The sequence below is a fragment of the Phaseolus vulgaris genome, chromosome 4, assembly GCF_051622355.1.
Source record: "Phaseolus vulgaris cultivar YP4 chromosome 4, ASM5162235v1, whole genome shotgun sequence".
Classification (NCBI taxonomy): Eukaryota; Viridiplantae; Streptophyta; class Magnoliopsida; order Fabales; family Fabaceae; genus Phaseolus; species Phaseolus vulgaris.
This window is the reverse complement of record NC_143501.1, coordinates 3573548-3589831: the sequence shown is the minus strand read 5'-3', so window position 1 is coordinate 3589831 and position 16284 is coordinate 3573548. Positions and strand designations below refer to the sequence as shown.

Sequence of the window (16284 nt, the reverse complement as noted above, 5' to 3'; positions counted from 1 at the left end):
AATTTAATTAATATAATAACTAATTATTTTTTATCTTCTATTTAATAAATTTATAGTAGTGATAATAATGATAAATTAAAAAAAAAATCATATGTTACCTAGCATATAAGTTTTTTCTTCCATGTTAAATGAATGGACTATATCATTAACTTGAGTCACAATCATAACAGGTAACCCACATGAAGATGTGGCCATCATCCATCCCTAAGAACTCTTAATGCTTGTCCACTCCTCTTTCTAACTACCATCCAACAATTTTTCATCTTCCTCCATACATTATGTTTTAAATAATGAAACAAAATTGTTATTATATGTGATTTAGGGTCAAATGTCCCAACTTCAAGTTAAAGAGATAGTATTATTACGGTTATATTTGATGTATTGTCCACTTTAAAAGATCAGTGTTTCGTCACAGTTTTGTTCTTAAAAAACATCTCGATGAATTAAGAGAAATATGATGTGAAGAGGGGTTTTGATTTGGATTCAAAGGTTGCTTTCAGAGTGAGTGAGTTTTGGAAAAACATATTTAAAGAAAAGAAGAACATAATGAATGACTTTCTAGCATCAACATCAAAGACCCGTGGGGTTTGGACGGTTTCTCTTCCTTATGGGGTTTCTCAAAAGCCTCAAAGCACAAACAACCTTGTCAACCATTTCATAAACACCAAACAAGGAAAAGACAAAGCATGTGACCACCTTCACTCTCTTCTCTCAATACCATTTCTAAATTACTTCCATTCTCACACATCATCCATCATCATACACTATCATCTTCCTTCTTTCATCATCTTTCCATCACTTCCATTTTCTCATTCTTTACTTACAAAAAAAAATATTACAACATATCTTCATCTTTTATCTTATAAAAATAAAAAATAATTATAAATTAGATACTATTTTGAAGATTAAATAAATTATTCATTTATATTATTGATAAATAGATTATAATTGATTATCTAATTAGTTACCTAGGTTTAAGTTACCAATTTTAGATTCTTAATAAGTGATAGCTAAAACTTTAGTCTCTAAGTAGATATCAATTTATAAATTATTTATCAATAATAAAAACTAATTTAGATATCAATAATTTTTTTTTTCTAAAACAGTATAAATTACTTGGCATTATGTATTTTTTTAAAACATTTGGAAAATTGTTGTGTGAGCTAATAGAAACCCATAAAGAGGATAAATCTATGAGAAACATTAGTTTCTTTGATGACTTTTGTATCTATCACTCTATGTTCTCTCAACATCCTAGACACAAAAAAAAAAAAAAAAACAAATAAGATCATGAAAACCCTTTTGAAAAAAAATGGTTACAAAGAGAGACTTCACTTAAAAGTGATGGGTAAAAACTGCTGAATTGATTCATTAATAATAATATATATAATAAAATTATAATTACTGGAAGCTATAAAATAGAAATACGCGATAAATAATTTAAGGATAATAAAATCTGAATTAATAACCACACTAATAAAATCTGAATTAATAATCAATGATTATTATAATATATATTTTATTTATTATTCTATCAATATCTCTCAAGTAGAAATAGCTTAGAAACAACATTATACAATAAAATATTAAAAAAGAAACTTTTGAGTGTGGGAAATAAATGATTAAGAGAATATGTCTCACTAAATATAATAAAAAAATATTAATGTATTAGACGAGGGAGATAAGAAGAGTCTTTTAAATAATTTTTTTTAAAAAAAAATCATTAAATAAAAATTGAATATAAAGATAAAAAATAATTAATCACTATATATACTAAATTAGATAGTATTTAGACACTAAAAAATTATTGGTATCTAAAGTAATTTCTATTATTAATAAAAAAAATTATAAAACAACTTTTAAATTAATATCTAATTATTAAGATTTTAGCTACTTATTACCTTATATTCTAAATTAGTTTACATTAATCTTTTAGATACTAATTTATAATTTAAAATATTAACATTAAAATCATGATAGCTACAAAATATAATTTATAATTTTAAACTAACTTTTTTGTTTGTTTGATTATCTAGGGAAGCATGAAAAGAGTTTGATGAATGGTTAAATTTGAAAAGTGAAATGAGAGGGTGAATTAATGTAGGTGCCTCTGCATGGTGTGTGTTTGTGTGAGTTATCACTATCATGAGTACCTTGCATGATGATGCAGTGTGTGGACCTACACCTTCTCAAATTCATTGGATTTTGATTCTGCTACAAATATCGTTGTTTTGGTTTCTGTGTTAAAACCCATCTTTTTCTAACCATAAACTGCTCTCTCTTCTCTTCTTCCTGTTCTTCATGTTCTTCCTGTTCTTACAATAATACAATACAAAAATCAAATCACACTTCCTTTCTACTTTTTTCTTTGCCCACAACCCAGATCCACCTTTTACTTATTTTCTAGATCTTGCTCTTTAGAACAATCTTACAACCCTCCATCACTTATCTCATTTTATTTATAATTCTTTAGGGTTAGGGTTATCTATAAATAATATTACAAGAAAATTATTAAATAAAAAATAATTAGTTATGTGTTGACTAAATTACGTAATATTTTATAAATTAATAAAAGTATTAGTATGTTCTAAAATAATTTTTATTATTAAAAAAATTTATAAATTAGTCTCTAAATTGATATTTGATTAGTTAGTAATATCTAATTAACTACCAATGGTTTGGCTACCAATTTTATAATCTACATTAGTTGGTAACTAAAACCTTAATAACTAATTGATATATCGGTTAAATCTGTCTATGGTGAGTCTCCTGAATTCTCGGTTAAATTTGTCTATGGTGTTTTAAGGGGACATAACGAAGGGGAATTGTCAAATTTGTACAAATTTTTCTGGAGTATTAAGGCTTTACCTGCGGCCCAGGTTCTGGCGTGGAGGGTGTTGGAAAACAAAATTGCTACTAAAGTTAACTTGGCGCGACGCGGGGTGAAGACTGATGTTTTAGTTTGTTGCTTTTGTAGGTTGAAGGAGGAATCTACTAGTCATTTACTCTTCACTGTAGAATTGCTTGGCTTGTTTGGGTTCAATGTTCCGTGTGGTTAGGAGTGTCGTCGGTCGCTCCCATCATCAATCCTATTGCTCATTTCACGTAATTTTGTAATGCTAAAAAGCCTTTCAACTATATCTTGGGAAGCCTGTGGATTTCGATGGTTAGTGAGATTTGATGTCATAGGAACAAGGTTATTTTTAAAGAAGGTGTGGTGGATCTTTCAGAAATCTTTACTTTGGCTCAATTGAAGGCTTGGTCCTGGTAACTTCTAAAATACCTTCTGCTTGCTTTTCCTTCTCTGATTGGTGTCTTGCCCCCTTGTCTTGTTTGAATTCGATATAATTGGCCTGTTACTTTTTAGGGTGATAGTTTATGTATTTTGTTGGATGTTGGTTTTTGTGGGTTGTTGGGTTGGTGGCTAAGGCTTGTTGCTCTTTTGCTTCTTGATATGTTCGTAGTGAGTTTGTACTAGGTTTGTAATGTGCTAATACGTGGTTTTTAGTGGTAGATTAATATGGGCTCTTTCATTGTGGTGGTTTGGGTGGCTTAAGAAGTTGGATTATATTGTATAGGTATGTTTAAGGTTGAATCACCCTTAAGTGATTCCTGTTATTCAATTCTTATTGTTGATAAAAAAAAAACTAATTGATATCTGATTAATTATTACTAATGTTGGATTTAAATAAACAAAGTAATTTATGAGAAAACATTATCCAACCTTAAACTAAACAATTAATAAATTTGACACATCAAAATATTAAAAAATTAAATGGTAAGCTAACAATTAGATAAAAATTATCTAGTTTTCGTGTATACTTGAAATATAATCGAGCAATCAAAATTAAAGACAGTGAAATAGCTCTTTTTAAAATGTATGTATCAAAATCAACTAATTAAAATAATGTTGCAATTAAATCAGATGGAAGAAAATGGAATTAAAGAAAAAAAATGAAGAAAGAGTTCATAATAGGGTTATATGAGAGATTTATTAAACCAAAATATTTAGAAATAAACAAAAAAGGGAGGAGAAAAAAAAAAGTCATTATGCATTTTGCATACTCATTAAATAATAGTACTTCTAATAATGATTAGAGATTCAATAATGATATGATCATCTTTAATTTTATTTACATACGAATATAAAAAAAAAGCAAAAACAAAATTGTAATATGAGAAATTTGAATTAGAATTCAAATTTAAATATTGTTTAAAAAAGAGTAATGTGTAAATGAAAACAATGTAGCAGGAACTAAATTTAATTTAAACATGTAAAATGTCTCATGTTCGTAACAAACACGAAATAAAAGAAATAAATAATTTGTTTGACAAATTAACTATAAATAATATATAAAAAACATTGTTTGGCATTTTAAATTTAAATAATTTATTTTTTAAAATATATATTAAAACACAAAGTTTTTACCTTAAAAAATATATTTATAAAACATAAAGTTTTAACATAAGAACTATTCCATAATTGTTGAAGAGGTGCTAAGAGGTGAATAATTATGACTTTAGGTATAGTTAATTATACATCATGGACATAATCTATTTATGCACCTCCTTCTACATTTATACCCTATTCAATTAATTTGTATACAATTTAATTATGTAATTAATTTCCAATCAAAGCAATTAAATCAAATTCTTCAAATTATTTTAATACAGAGATATTCAGTTTCAAATTGCAAAGTTAAATGGTTCATTACATCAAATTAAAAATTTCAATGACAAATTGCCTAAAAACTTAATTGATTCATTTGTCTAAAAATTAAAAGTTAAATTGCTTCAATTTTAGTTTCCTGTTTGACTTCTAATGTGAAATATTGTGCATGTGCAATCAAAACTAAGGATTTATTAGTTTTGAAATTTTTCTTTGGTTAAATGCATTCTAGAAAATTACATGGATTTAATAAATAAATAATTTTTTATTGTTTATACAACTTTAATTTATTTTGTTAATATTTAAAACTTGTATATTTTTTTTAAGTATACTATAAAATATCTTTATTTTTAACTGATGTTATATTTTTAATATTTTAATTGGTCTTAACAAAATAAATTATTAACAAATTAATACGATAAATTATAAAACAAAATTAAATTTATAAAACACGTGTGGATGAATATAAGAGACATTTACTATGTGATTTGGTTCAAATTTTGGATAAAATACATTCGAAACAAACATAAAAATTATGTGATTCAGTTTAAAATTGAAAAAAAAAATCTAAATCAAATTAAACTAGTTTTTGTGGTTTGATTTGAATAATTTATTATTAGTATATTTATTTGATCTTAACTTTTTATATAATAAACTAATACTATATCACGATTAATAGTTTCATTCTCCATTATATTAATTAAATGTTTGTTTTCTTCAACGTATATATTATTGAACAATGTATTTTTACATCAAAATTGATCTAATTTTATTATTGAACTTGTTGAAAAACGACCTTGGACATCTGACCACAATTATACTATATCATATCTCTAACTTTAGACAAGTTTATGTTGAAATCATTTTAATTTGGCAGCAAAACGATAGTTAACAGTAAACTAGTATTTTTTAAATTTCAATACATTTCTATAATTGATAATCATTCAATAATATTATAATATATTTTAATTTGTTTCACCACATATGTAACATCACACTTCATGCTAATTATTGAATACAATTATAACCTTTCATGTATTATAAAATCAATTTGTCTATAATTTTCCACATGTTAAACATAACTCATGCCAGAAATCCACTAACATTCACACATAGACACTTTATTCTATTTCCGTAAAACCAGTGTATAAAAAATAGCACTCGGAGATCTGCTCCCATCACATTACCATGTTCTCATCATGACATAGTCCCCTCTTTAGAAAATACATCCTCATATGACAAGACTTGTTGATTTCTAAAAGTGGTTGTGTACAGAGAATACTTTATGTGTTTAGCTAGGAGTGGTTGTATCCAAAAAAAGTACTTATTGTGTAGTTATAAGTGGTTAAGTCTAAATAACATCTATCATGTACCTTGAAATGTTAACCTGCATTAGTGGAACTTGATCGTGCTGATCAATAATTGGACATAGTATGATATGAACCAATATAAAAGTTCATTACATAAATATCTCTTAACTCTTGTCTTTTTAAAGTACATATTATGTATTTTCAAGTATTAAAAAGTCTTTTTGATATGCATCTTTCCTCTTCAAGTTGCGTCAGGTGAGGTTCGTCAAACGCATCTCTTGCGAGAAACTATCTGACAGTTCGTTTATCCAATATTAAAAATTTTATGATCACTCTTATCAAACACTACTTTGTGAAATTTTTTTAAAAATCTTAAATACACAATTCAACTCATTTTTCTTATATATTTTGTCTATTTTCCACAACACATCATCCTAGGCATATGACTTAAACAATTCGATTTTAGCATATTATAAGTTTTTTATATTCACTTGTCAGCTAATTCATAAACATTCCTTAATATGTTCAATCAAATATAACATTAAGAAACATGACAAATTTATTGAGAAGAATTGTATCACTTGGCGAATTAAAATCCTATGCGTCATTTAATAATTTTTGAGTTTGAGTCTAAATTTGTTGGGCGAACTTCAATTTGCTAAGCAAATTTAGAAAGATTTTGCTAAACACATTACAATTTGTGAAGCAAATTTAAGTATAAGAGTAATATTAACACATTGGATATAATTCACAGATTATGTTGAAATTATAATTTTGCATTATCTTTTAAAATCAACTCAAAAGTGAAAGTTATCATTATGCACATTTTCAACAAGTTTAAATTGCACAAACACGTCCACTCACTGCACAAATTTCATGTTCAAACAATTTCAACTCATTTTAGTCATACAAAAATCATTGTACAATTTTGAAATTCTAGCATCCCCTAAACATAATCCCATTCAATAAATTAAAGCTAATTATTCTACTCCTAAACCTAGTCTCATTCGATAAACTAAATCTAACTATTCTACTAGGTTTTTAAATATGTTTTGTTAATTTGTTTATATTTTTTGTAAATACTTTTTAAAGTTCAAGATAATTAAACTAAAAAAACAAAAGTATAATGAAATATTCAATTAATAACTTCCCATATTTTCTTAGGACAATAACATGAAAACAAAAACTGCATATACATAATTTATTTCAATGAGAATCTACTAAAATTCTTCTAACAAACATCAGAATTAATGTCTCAACATCTATATTTATAAAATATTTCAATAAAAAAACCCTCATAATATTAGGAAATTAATTAATTATAGTAGCAGAAAATAGTATAACCCCAGGATAATTGAAGAGGCCCATCATTTGCTACTCCATATACATCAAACAAAGACTTGGCATGTCATGCAAAATTAGTAGCTGCAATGTTAATTATACACAAAAGTCATCATCCATCTCCATAAAAGGAACATATTATACCATGCTTCCATTTGAGTTTATAAATTAAAATATTACTATATTATACTACCATAGTTATGATCATATAATTAAAACTCTATAATTATTAATAATATAAAAAAAAGAGTATAAACTCAAGTCCCTAATATCTATTTTTTTGAACTGGGTACCATCAAATCAACCTTAAAGTTTTGGTATCTGAAAAAGTAATATCAAATAATAAAATAAATAAATCATTGATATCTAACACTAAAATAAAATTTAAGCTTAATAATAATGATAAAATTTAAATATACTGTTAATTTGTATAACCGTACAAATTTATTTTTTCCTTAAACAATTTTTTTTTTATAACTTTGTTACAGATGTAATGATATTTATTTTTTATAAAATATTATCTATTTTTTATTTACTTCTAAAAAAATTAATTTATTATATTGTATAATATTAAGAAGTAAAAGGTTGTCGAAGAGAGTAAGATAGACGCAGAAGACACGTGTATCCGTAACGGAAGCAGCAGTAGACGGTGTCGTTTAGCGTATCTACGTCGTCGTTTTAGTTGTGTGGGATCATAGATTTCAATAAAATATATAATATTTCTATTTTATTATTATTATTTATATTTATTTTTCTACTGTTTTGTGTATTCTCTTCTTCTCTAAAAATTTTCTCCCAAATTTCCCTTCAACAAAATCTCACCGTTTCGCGTGAGTGAAGGACAACAGCTTCTTCACCCAACCCTTTCTCTCTCTTCTCGCGATTTCTCTCTCATCTCGCTATTCCTTCGCACAAAATCTCTGGATTTCCGTAGTTTCCAGAGCGATCGCTCGATCTGTAACGAGAAGAAGAACCCTTTCCCTTTCCATAGCCGATCATTGGGAACGCCCTTAACCGAGCCCTAAAATCCCCTTTTACTTCCTCGCCCAAGGCGGATTGGAGGAGGAGATCTGCGATGCCGCGCTTGATCTAGGGTTTCCCCCTTCTGCGCTCCTTCCAAATCTAGGGTTTCCAGGACGAGGCGTGCGAATTCGGTTTCGAATTGATGTTTCTTTTCAGGGACGAAGCTGGGATCGACACGGAAGATGGAGGATTATGCATGGGTGTGCTGGTGACCAGTGGAAACACAATCGGCACATGTGGCCTGTACCTGCTAACGCGACCACTGTAGCCATCGATTCTTCACCGTCTCAATTTATATGCAAAGTATATATAAATATATATAAATATAAATCTAAACCGTTTGTAATCTTTCGCTGCCTTTTCGCTCAATTTTCTCTACACACCCTTTTTGGTTCTTCGTCTGTCTCTCGATTTTCTCAATTTTTTTCATTAAAAAGTGTAGTTCTGATCTTAATTGAAGAAACCTGGGGAACTTGATTGTTTCAAATTTTTGTGTTCGTGTTTTTTCGGTTTGACCTAATTTTCCGGTTTTGTTTACTGTGATGGTAAAGGTTTTTATCGCTTGTGGGTCTTCGTTTTCCTCGATCTTAATCCAGACGAGTCGTGGGTTTTTATTTATTTGTTTTTTTTTTTTTGGATTTTGGAGATTACTTGTGTGTGAATGATGGAAATTTCCTCTACGTTTGAACGGAAGTTGTTGTTGGGGTTTTGGTACGGGATTCGTCTTTGTTGATTTGGGGAAAATGTTATCTTTTTCTCTGATTTTTTTAAAGCTTGTGTTCTACCTGTATTTTGATGGTTTGATTCATGGTTTGCTACATTATTTTTTACTAGACTTTATTTTCCAACTGGTATTTTTGGGTGAAATCTAGTGGATGGTTCCGCCTTTATGACATTTACTGGTCTACTGTGTTATTTAATGTATTAATGATAACATTTGAGTGGCAAACTTTGTTTAAGAATTCTCGTTTTTGCTAAAACTTGTAATACGATTTTAAATCCAGTGTGTAAATTGTATGCTTGGTATCTGATTCTGAATTTCTCCATATATAGCCAATTCCTATCTTCGACCTTTTGTTGTTTGTAATGGTTGCTGTCTGCATTTGATAACTAATTACTTTGTTATCTGTTATTGTTTCTACACTGGGATTCTTCTCTTAATTTTATTTGCTTCAACAACGTTCATAATATATTTCTATTCACAGCCATTGCCTTTTGCTTGATTAGTAGTAGATTTATTTTATTTAATCACTGTTTATGATCATTGTAGGATGGACGCAAGATTCGCGCTGGTGATTGTGCACTCTTCAAGCCACCTAGGGACTCCCCTCCTTTTATTGGAATAATTCGCAAGTTATCGTATGATAAACAAGAAAGTCCAAGTTTAGAAGTGCATTGGCTTTACCGACCTGCTGATTTGAAACTTGCTAAAGGAATTGTGCTGGAAGCTGCACCGAACGAAGTTTTTTACTCCTTTCACAAGGATGAAACACCTGCTGCATCATTACTCCATCCGTGTAAAGTCGCGTTTCTTCGTAAAGGTGTTGAACTTCCTTCAGGGATATCCGCATTTGTCTGTCGACGAGTTTATGACATTGAGAACAACTGTTTATGGTGGCTAACTGATAAGGACTACCTTAATGTTAGTTTTCTTATATTCTCTTTCCGTCCTGTTATATTGTATATAATGATTTTATTTATACATTTTTTTGGTCTGTTGATGAATTTAGGAACAACAGGAAGAAGTTAACCAGCTATTAGATAAGACAAAACTAGAAATGCATGGGGCTGTGCAGTCAGGAGGCCGTTCTCCAAAACCCTTGAATGGTCCAGCATCAACACAGTCATTGAAATCTGGTTCTGACAACATACAAAATAGTTCTTCCTTTGGTGCACAGGGTAAGGGTAAAAAGAGAGAGCGGGATCAGGGTTCTGATTCATCTAAAAAGGAGCGGTTATTTAAGATTGAAGATGGAGACTCTGGTCAGTTTAGACCGGAGAGCATGTTAAAGTCTGAGATTGCTAAAATAACTGATAAAGGTGGGCTTGTGGACTTTGAAGGAGTTGAAAAACTGGTACAGCTTATGCAGCCTGACAGCGCTGATAAAAAAATAGATTTACCTGGGCGGATAATGCTTGTCGATGTAATTGCACTTACAGACCGGTACGACTGTCTGGGTTGGTTTGTACAGCTCAGGGGTTTACCTGTGTTGGATGAATGGCTGCAGGAGGTCCATAAGGGCAAAATTGGTGATGGGAATATGCCCAAAGAAAGTGATAAGTCTGTTGATGAATTTTTGTTAGCTTTACTGCGTGCATTGGATAAGCTTCCTGTGAACCTTCATGCACTGCAGACCTGTAATGTTGGAAAGTCTGTCAATCATTTACGCACCCACAAAAATGCTGAAATTCAGAGGAAAGCTAGGAGTTTAGTAGACACATGGAAGAGGCGTGTGGAAGCTGAAATGAACATGAATGATTCAAAGTCTGGTTCGAACCGTGCTGTTTCTTGGCCAGCAAAGCCAGCAAACTCTGAGTCTCCTCATGTTGGAAATAGGAAAACAGGGGGATCCTCTGATAACGTTGTGAAGAGCCCTGCTATTCAACCCTCATTATCTAAAAGTTCCCAATCTAAGTTAAGTTCTGGAGAAGCTTTGTCCAAGTCTTCATCTCCTGGCTCTACTAAATCATTGACTACCTCAGTGGGCATGAACTCAAAAGATCAAAACAGTAAAGTCTTTGTTGGAGCTGCAACGGCAGATCTGCCTCTGACACCTATCAAAGAGGAGAGGAGCAGCAGTTCCAGTCAATCTCAAAATAACAGTATAACTTGTTCTAGTGAACATGCTAAAACTATTGGTTCTTGCAGGGAAGATGCGAAGAGCTCCACTGCAGTGTCAATGAGTGCTAGTAAAATTCATGGTTGTGCATCTCGAACTCGCAAGTCAAGCAATGGTATACACGGGCCTGGTGCAGTAGGTCAGAAGGAGCACAACTCTGCAAAAATTTCAACCAGAAATTCACCGACTGAGAAAGTATCACCAACTCGAGCATCCCATGAAAAATCAGTTGACCAGCCCCTTGCCGATCAAGGGAATAACCAGCGATTGATTCTCAGGTTGCCAAACACTGGTCGCAGTCCTTCAAGGGGAGCTAGCGGAGGCTCTTTTGAAGAACCAGCAACAACGAGCAGTAAAGCTTTGTCTCCTGCTGACCTGAATGATAATCAGGACAGAAGATTGAAAACTAAGACCGAGTGTTTGCTGACCCATGTGTCAAATATGATAAATGAATCTTGTGATGCTAATGAAGCTTTGATTGGTGATGAAAATAAGGGCACTCCAATAGTTGATGAGCGATGCAGGGCAATTGAAGATAGTGACAAGGTATTAGAAACATCAAAACCAACTAGTTTGCCATCTGGATTTGTTTCCAGATCAGGGCAGACTTATGATGCTTCTTTAAGCCCCATGAATGCATTGGTTGAAAGCTGTGTAAAATTTTCTGAAGCAAGTTCATCCGTTTCCCATGGAGATGATGGGATGAACCTACTTGCTACTGTGGCTGCGGGGGAAATATCCAGATCGGAAAATGCATCACCTGTGGCATCCCCCGAGAGAAAGTCGTCTCCTGCAGGAGATGAACAATGCTCTGGCAATGATTTAAAGTTAAAGCATTCTGGTGAAGCAGCTGTTCGCACTCTTTCAGAGTTGAATGGTAGGGCTACAGGAGAGCATCCTTTGAATACAGTTGATTCATCGCAGATAAAAAATGAATTGAGGCATCCTGCCATGACAGTGTCACGTGATTTTCCAGGGGATGGTGAAACCATTTCATCTTCCCACGATACTCGTATAAATGTCTCCTCTACAGATTTGTTACAAAATGTTGAAGGTCCATGCTTACGGCTCGAAACCATAGAAGATGCTTCTGTAACTATACTGACTCCTAAAAAGGAGAGTAATGCAGACGCTGGAGTTTCAGACTCTAAACTAAAGCCAAGGGCTTCCTCTTTTGATGATGATCAGAAGGTTGATCACATGAAAGAGGAGATCATTGAGAATGAGAAAATGTTGGTTTCAAAACCTTTTACCAATGTTGAGTCAGAAAACGAATCAGGTGAAAAGAAGCCTGATTTAACTTCAAGTGTGGATAATGAGAACCATATTAGTGTGGAGAAAGCAACAGGTACAGGAATACTAGTGCAAAAGACCTCTCCAACTGCTGAAAACTCTGAGTCTATATATTTAAAAAAGGAGTTACCTGCCTCTGGTAATGCTTTAATGGTACCCATGGATGAAAATGCTGATGACATGAAGTCAGTAGTGATTGAGCCTGACGAAAGACGAAGGGAGCAGGATTCTTCTTCTCCAGATGATTCTAATGATTGTGCTGAAGATAATATGGGCAGAAAAGAGGCCATTGGTCAGTGTTCTGGTTCATCATCAGTTCAGCCAGATTTACAAACAATGTCTAGGAAAGAAAATGAAGTGTCCAAATCATGTGAGCAAAAGCTAGATGCAAATCCGTCTGAAGTTTCAGGAGAGAGGCATGCATACTCTGCATCTGGTGCTGATGCAACTGTAAAACTTGACTTTGATTTAAATGAAGGCTTTCCTTTTGATGACGCAAGCCAAGGGGAGATTGCCAGACAGGAAGATCCTATCACATCATCTGCAGTCCATGTTCCTTGCCCGTTGCCTTTTCCCATTTCGTCCATCTCTGGTGGCTTCCACCCTTCAATTACAGTGGCATCTGCTGCTAAAGGGCCGGTTATTCCACCAGAAAACCCATTGAGGATGAAGGGGGAGCTTGGATGGAAAGGATCTGCTGCTACCAGTGCATTTCGACCAGCTGAACCTAGGAAAAATGCTGAGATGCAGTCCTCTACTAATGATATTACTTCTGTTGAAGTCACTTCTATCAAACAAAGCCGTGCTCCCTTAGATTTTGACTTAAATGTGGCAGATGAAAGATGTTTTGAGGATGTTGGTTCACATGGTTCTTTAGAATCTGGACCACATGATCGTAGTGTGGGACTCGATCTTGATTTAAATAGAGTCGATGACACTCCTGAAATTGGTTCTTTCTCTATAAGCAAACTGGATATTCCTTCTTTACCAAGCAAGCCGTCATTGTCTAGTGGGTTGTCTAATGGTGGAAGTGTCTCAAGAGACTTTGACTTAAATAATGGGCTTGGTCTTGAAGAAGTTGGTAGTGAAGTCCCAGCACGTAGTCAGCTGATGAAAAACAGTGTACCGTTTCCAAGTGCTGTTCATAGCACGAGAACAAACAATGCTGAATATGGGAATTATTCTGCATGGTTTCCTCCAGGAAATTCCTATCCTGCAATTACTGTCCCGCCACTTCTGCCTGGTAGAGGGGAGCAGAGTTATGTCAGTGGTGCCGGGGCACAAAGAATAATGGGTCCTACAGGTAGCAGTCCTTTCGGTCCTGAAATCTACAGGGGATCAGTGCTTTCATCCTCTCCGGCTGTTGCTTATCCATCCACTACAGCTTTTCCATATCCTGGATTTCCATTTGAAACCAATTTTCCATTATCCTCAAACTCCTTTTCTGGGTCAACTGCATTTATGGATTCCTCAAATGTGGGCGGGCTATGTTTTCCTACCATGACTTCACAGCCAGTTGGGCCTGGTGGTGTTGTTTCATCCACGTATCCCCGTCCATATGTTATGAGTCTTCCAGGTGGTACTAGTAATGTGATACCTGACAGCAGAAAATGGGGAAGTCAAAGTCTGGATCTTAATTCAGGCCCTGGTGTGGCAGATACAGAACGGAGGGATGATAGATTGCCTTCAGGATTGAGGCAAATGTCTGTCCCAAACACACAAGCCTCGATTGAGGACCACTTGAAGATGCTTCAGATGGCAGGAGCTGCATTGAAAAGAAAAGAGCCTGATGGTGGTTGGGATGCTGAGAGATTCGGTTATAAGCAACACTCACGGCAATAGTGTCATGTTTCCTCAACACAAAGAGGTTAGCCACTTTTATGCTCTCTGGCCCTCCTAATCTTTTTGCTGTAATTTCTTGGCTGAGATTTGGTGTCATTTCATTATCAGTTCTCTTTCTCTCTCCATGAGTTTGCCTTGTATTTGGCGTTTTTAAATGGGCTATAACCGTCCATTTTGTCTGCTTGGAATCTTAACATATTTTGTTAAAAGAATAGTTCTCTATACATGCGCCAAATTTCTGGCTGTATTTGTTCGTTATACTGATGTTTTTCTATGCAATTTCCTTATTTTGTAAGAATCTGCTGTATTGAATTTGTATCTGTTCTGGTGCAGCTTTTATGGAAAATGTCTGATAAATTGGAGATACTTGAGTGTTGAGCCATGGACAATGAGCAGAGTTGGTACTCTTGCTGCTTCATATCTGACTTGATAAAGCGATCCAGATCCTCTGATGCAGTTGTTTTGTATGAATCTGCTCCCAGATTGTCGCTTGCAGATAAGTTTTTCCTGTGTAGATATCTAACTGAAACAGCAGGTGTGATAATGCCGCCGCCTAGAATCAGAGAAATTGGCATCAAGTGTTTGACTGTGACTGTTCTGCAACAGCACCGACCCCAATCCATTCTCGATCATTTGGAAGGAGAGGATTGGATGTATGAACTGGCTAAGGCTTGAGGCCAGTTTGTCTTCTTTAAATCATTTTTTTTTCAACTTTTGTTACATATATAGTTATTGCTGTAGTCTTGACTTTCGAATTTTGTCACTTATCACATTCTGGTTATTGATATATGCACAGGTTAGCCACCATGGCCTATGTGTCACTTCACTCTAATTGTTATCGCCGTGCACCTTGCGCCTTTTTCTTTTGGTATCATAACTAGAATTTGTTTATAGAGTTTCTTTGAATTCTTCCTTTATTGTATGGGCAATGCCTTGATGTTTTTAGCTACAACATAAATTCGTGATTCGTTAACTCATTCTTGTTACAATACTTATCCTTGAAAAAAATGAATTGTACTACCAAGTCAGCTGCACAGCCAGGCATATCATATGCACCCTCCTTCCAAGCAAGAATTAATCTTAGTCGCCAAGTTATTTAAAGTAAATATTTTTTACATGATGTTATGAGTACAAGTGATTTTGTATGTTTCAGTTCATTAGGTTGATAAATTTGACATAAAATGAGTTTCAATATGCTTTGATATGAGCATGAGGCACTTGGTTGTCAGAACTTGGAAATAGAGAAATTCAGTAAAATTGAGATACTTGATATTAATTTGTTTGTTTTGAATTAGCTACAAGTTGGTCATCATTGGTTCCTTGCCTAATAACATGCCAACCAAATCCTAAAACAAGACTTACATATCCTGGGAATTGCCATTTCTTCCCAAACTCATTTCACCTCCATCCTTTACAATTTTTACATTTATATAATTTACACCATAAATCTATTGTATTTTTTAATTTTTACAATAAAATCTTATAAACTATGGTTTTTCTTAAAACTTTATCTTCATTATTAGATAAAAACATGAAACCCTTCACACATTTTCTCAATAATGTACATTTTCCATTTAATTTTCTCTACAAATATTAAAACATAAAACCATATTGGAGGGCATGATATTATTCCATTTTCCATCGATCACTATGAGTTCCTTGTTTTTGAATGGGTATTAATTATATTAGTATTATAAATATTAACGTGAGATAAGGTCCACATGAAATGCTGCCTCGTACCATACTCATAGCAAGGAGGCTGTTGACTTCTGACAACTTATGCGATGTCACCATCCACTAAGAAGGTTGACTCAAAACTAAGCTCAACATATCTTCAAATAATTTCAATTTCCTACCACACGTGTTTCTTTTAATTTTAACTTAATTACATTTAGATTCATTTTATTTTACACTATGGAATATCATCAACATGTTTATGTAAATAATTTAAGTTACATATCATCAA

At 32.8% G+C, this 16284-nt stretch overlaps 1 protein-coding gene across 4 annotated transcripts; it reads left to right on the top strand.

Moving 5' to 3' along the window:
• The first annotated feature begins 8062 nt into the window (after nucleotides 1–8062).
• LOC137836806 (uncharacterized) lies at nucleotides 8063–15150 on the top strand. 4 transcript variants are annotated; one of them, XM_068645549.2, is made up of 4 exons: nucleotides 8063–8646; nucleotides 9614–9985; nucleotides 10074–14343; nucleotides 14652–15150. In XM_068645549.2, the coding sequence occupies exons 1-3, from the start codon at nucleotides 8536–8538 to the stop codon at nucleotides 14316–14318; spliced, it is 4728 nt and encodes a 1575-aa protein (XP_068501650.2). In that variant the 5' UTR covers nucleotides 8063–8535; the 3' UTR covers nucleotides 14319–14343; nucleotides 14652–15150. The 4 variants fall into 4 exon arrangements, with proteins under 4 accessions (XP_068501650.2, XP_068501652.2, XP_068501651.2 ...); XM_068645551.2 differs by having other exon boundaries at nucleotides 8084–8607; XM_068645550.2 differs by having other exon boundaries at nucleotides 8087–8646; nucleotides 10083–14343.
• The last annotated feature ends 1134 nt before the right edge of the window (nucleotides 15151–16284 follow it).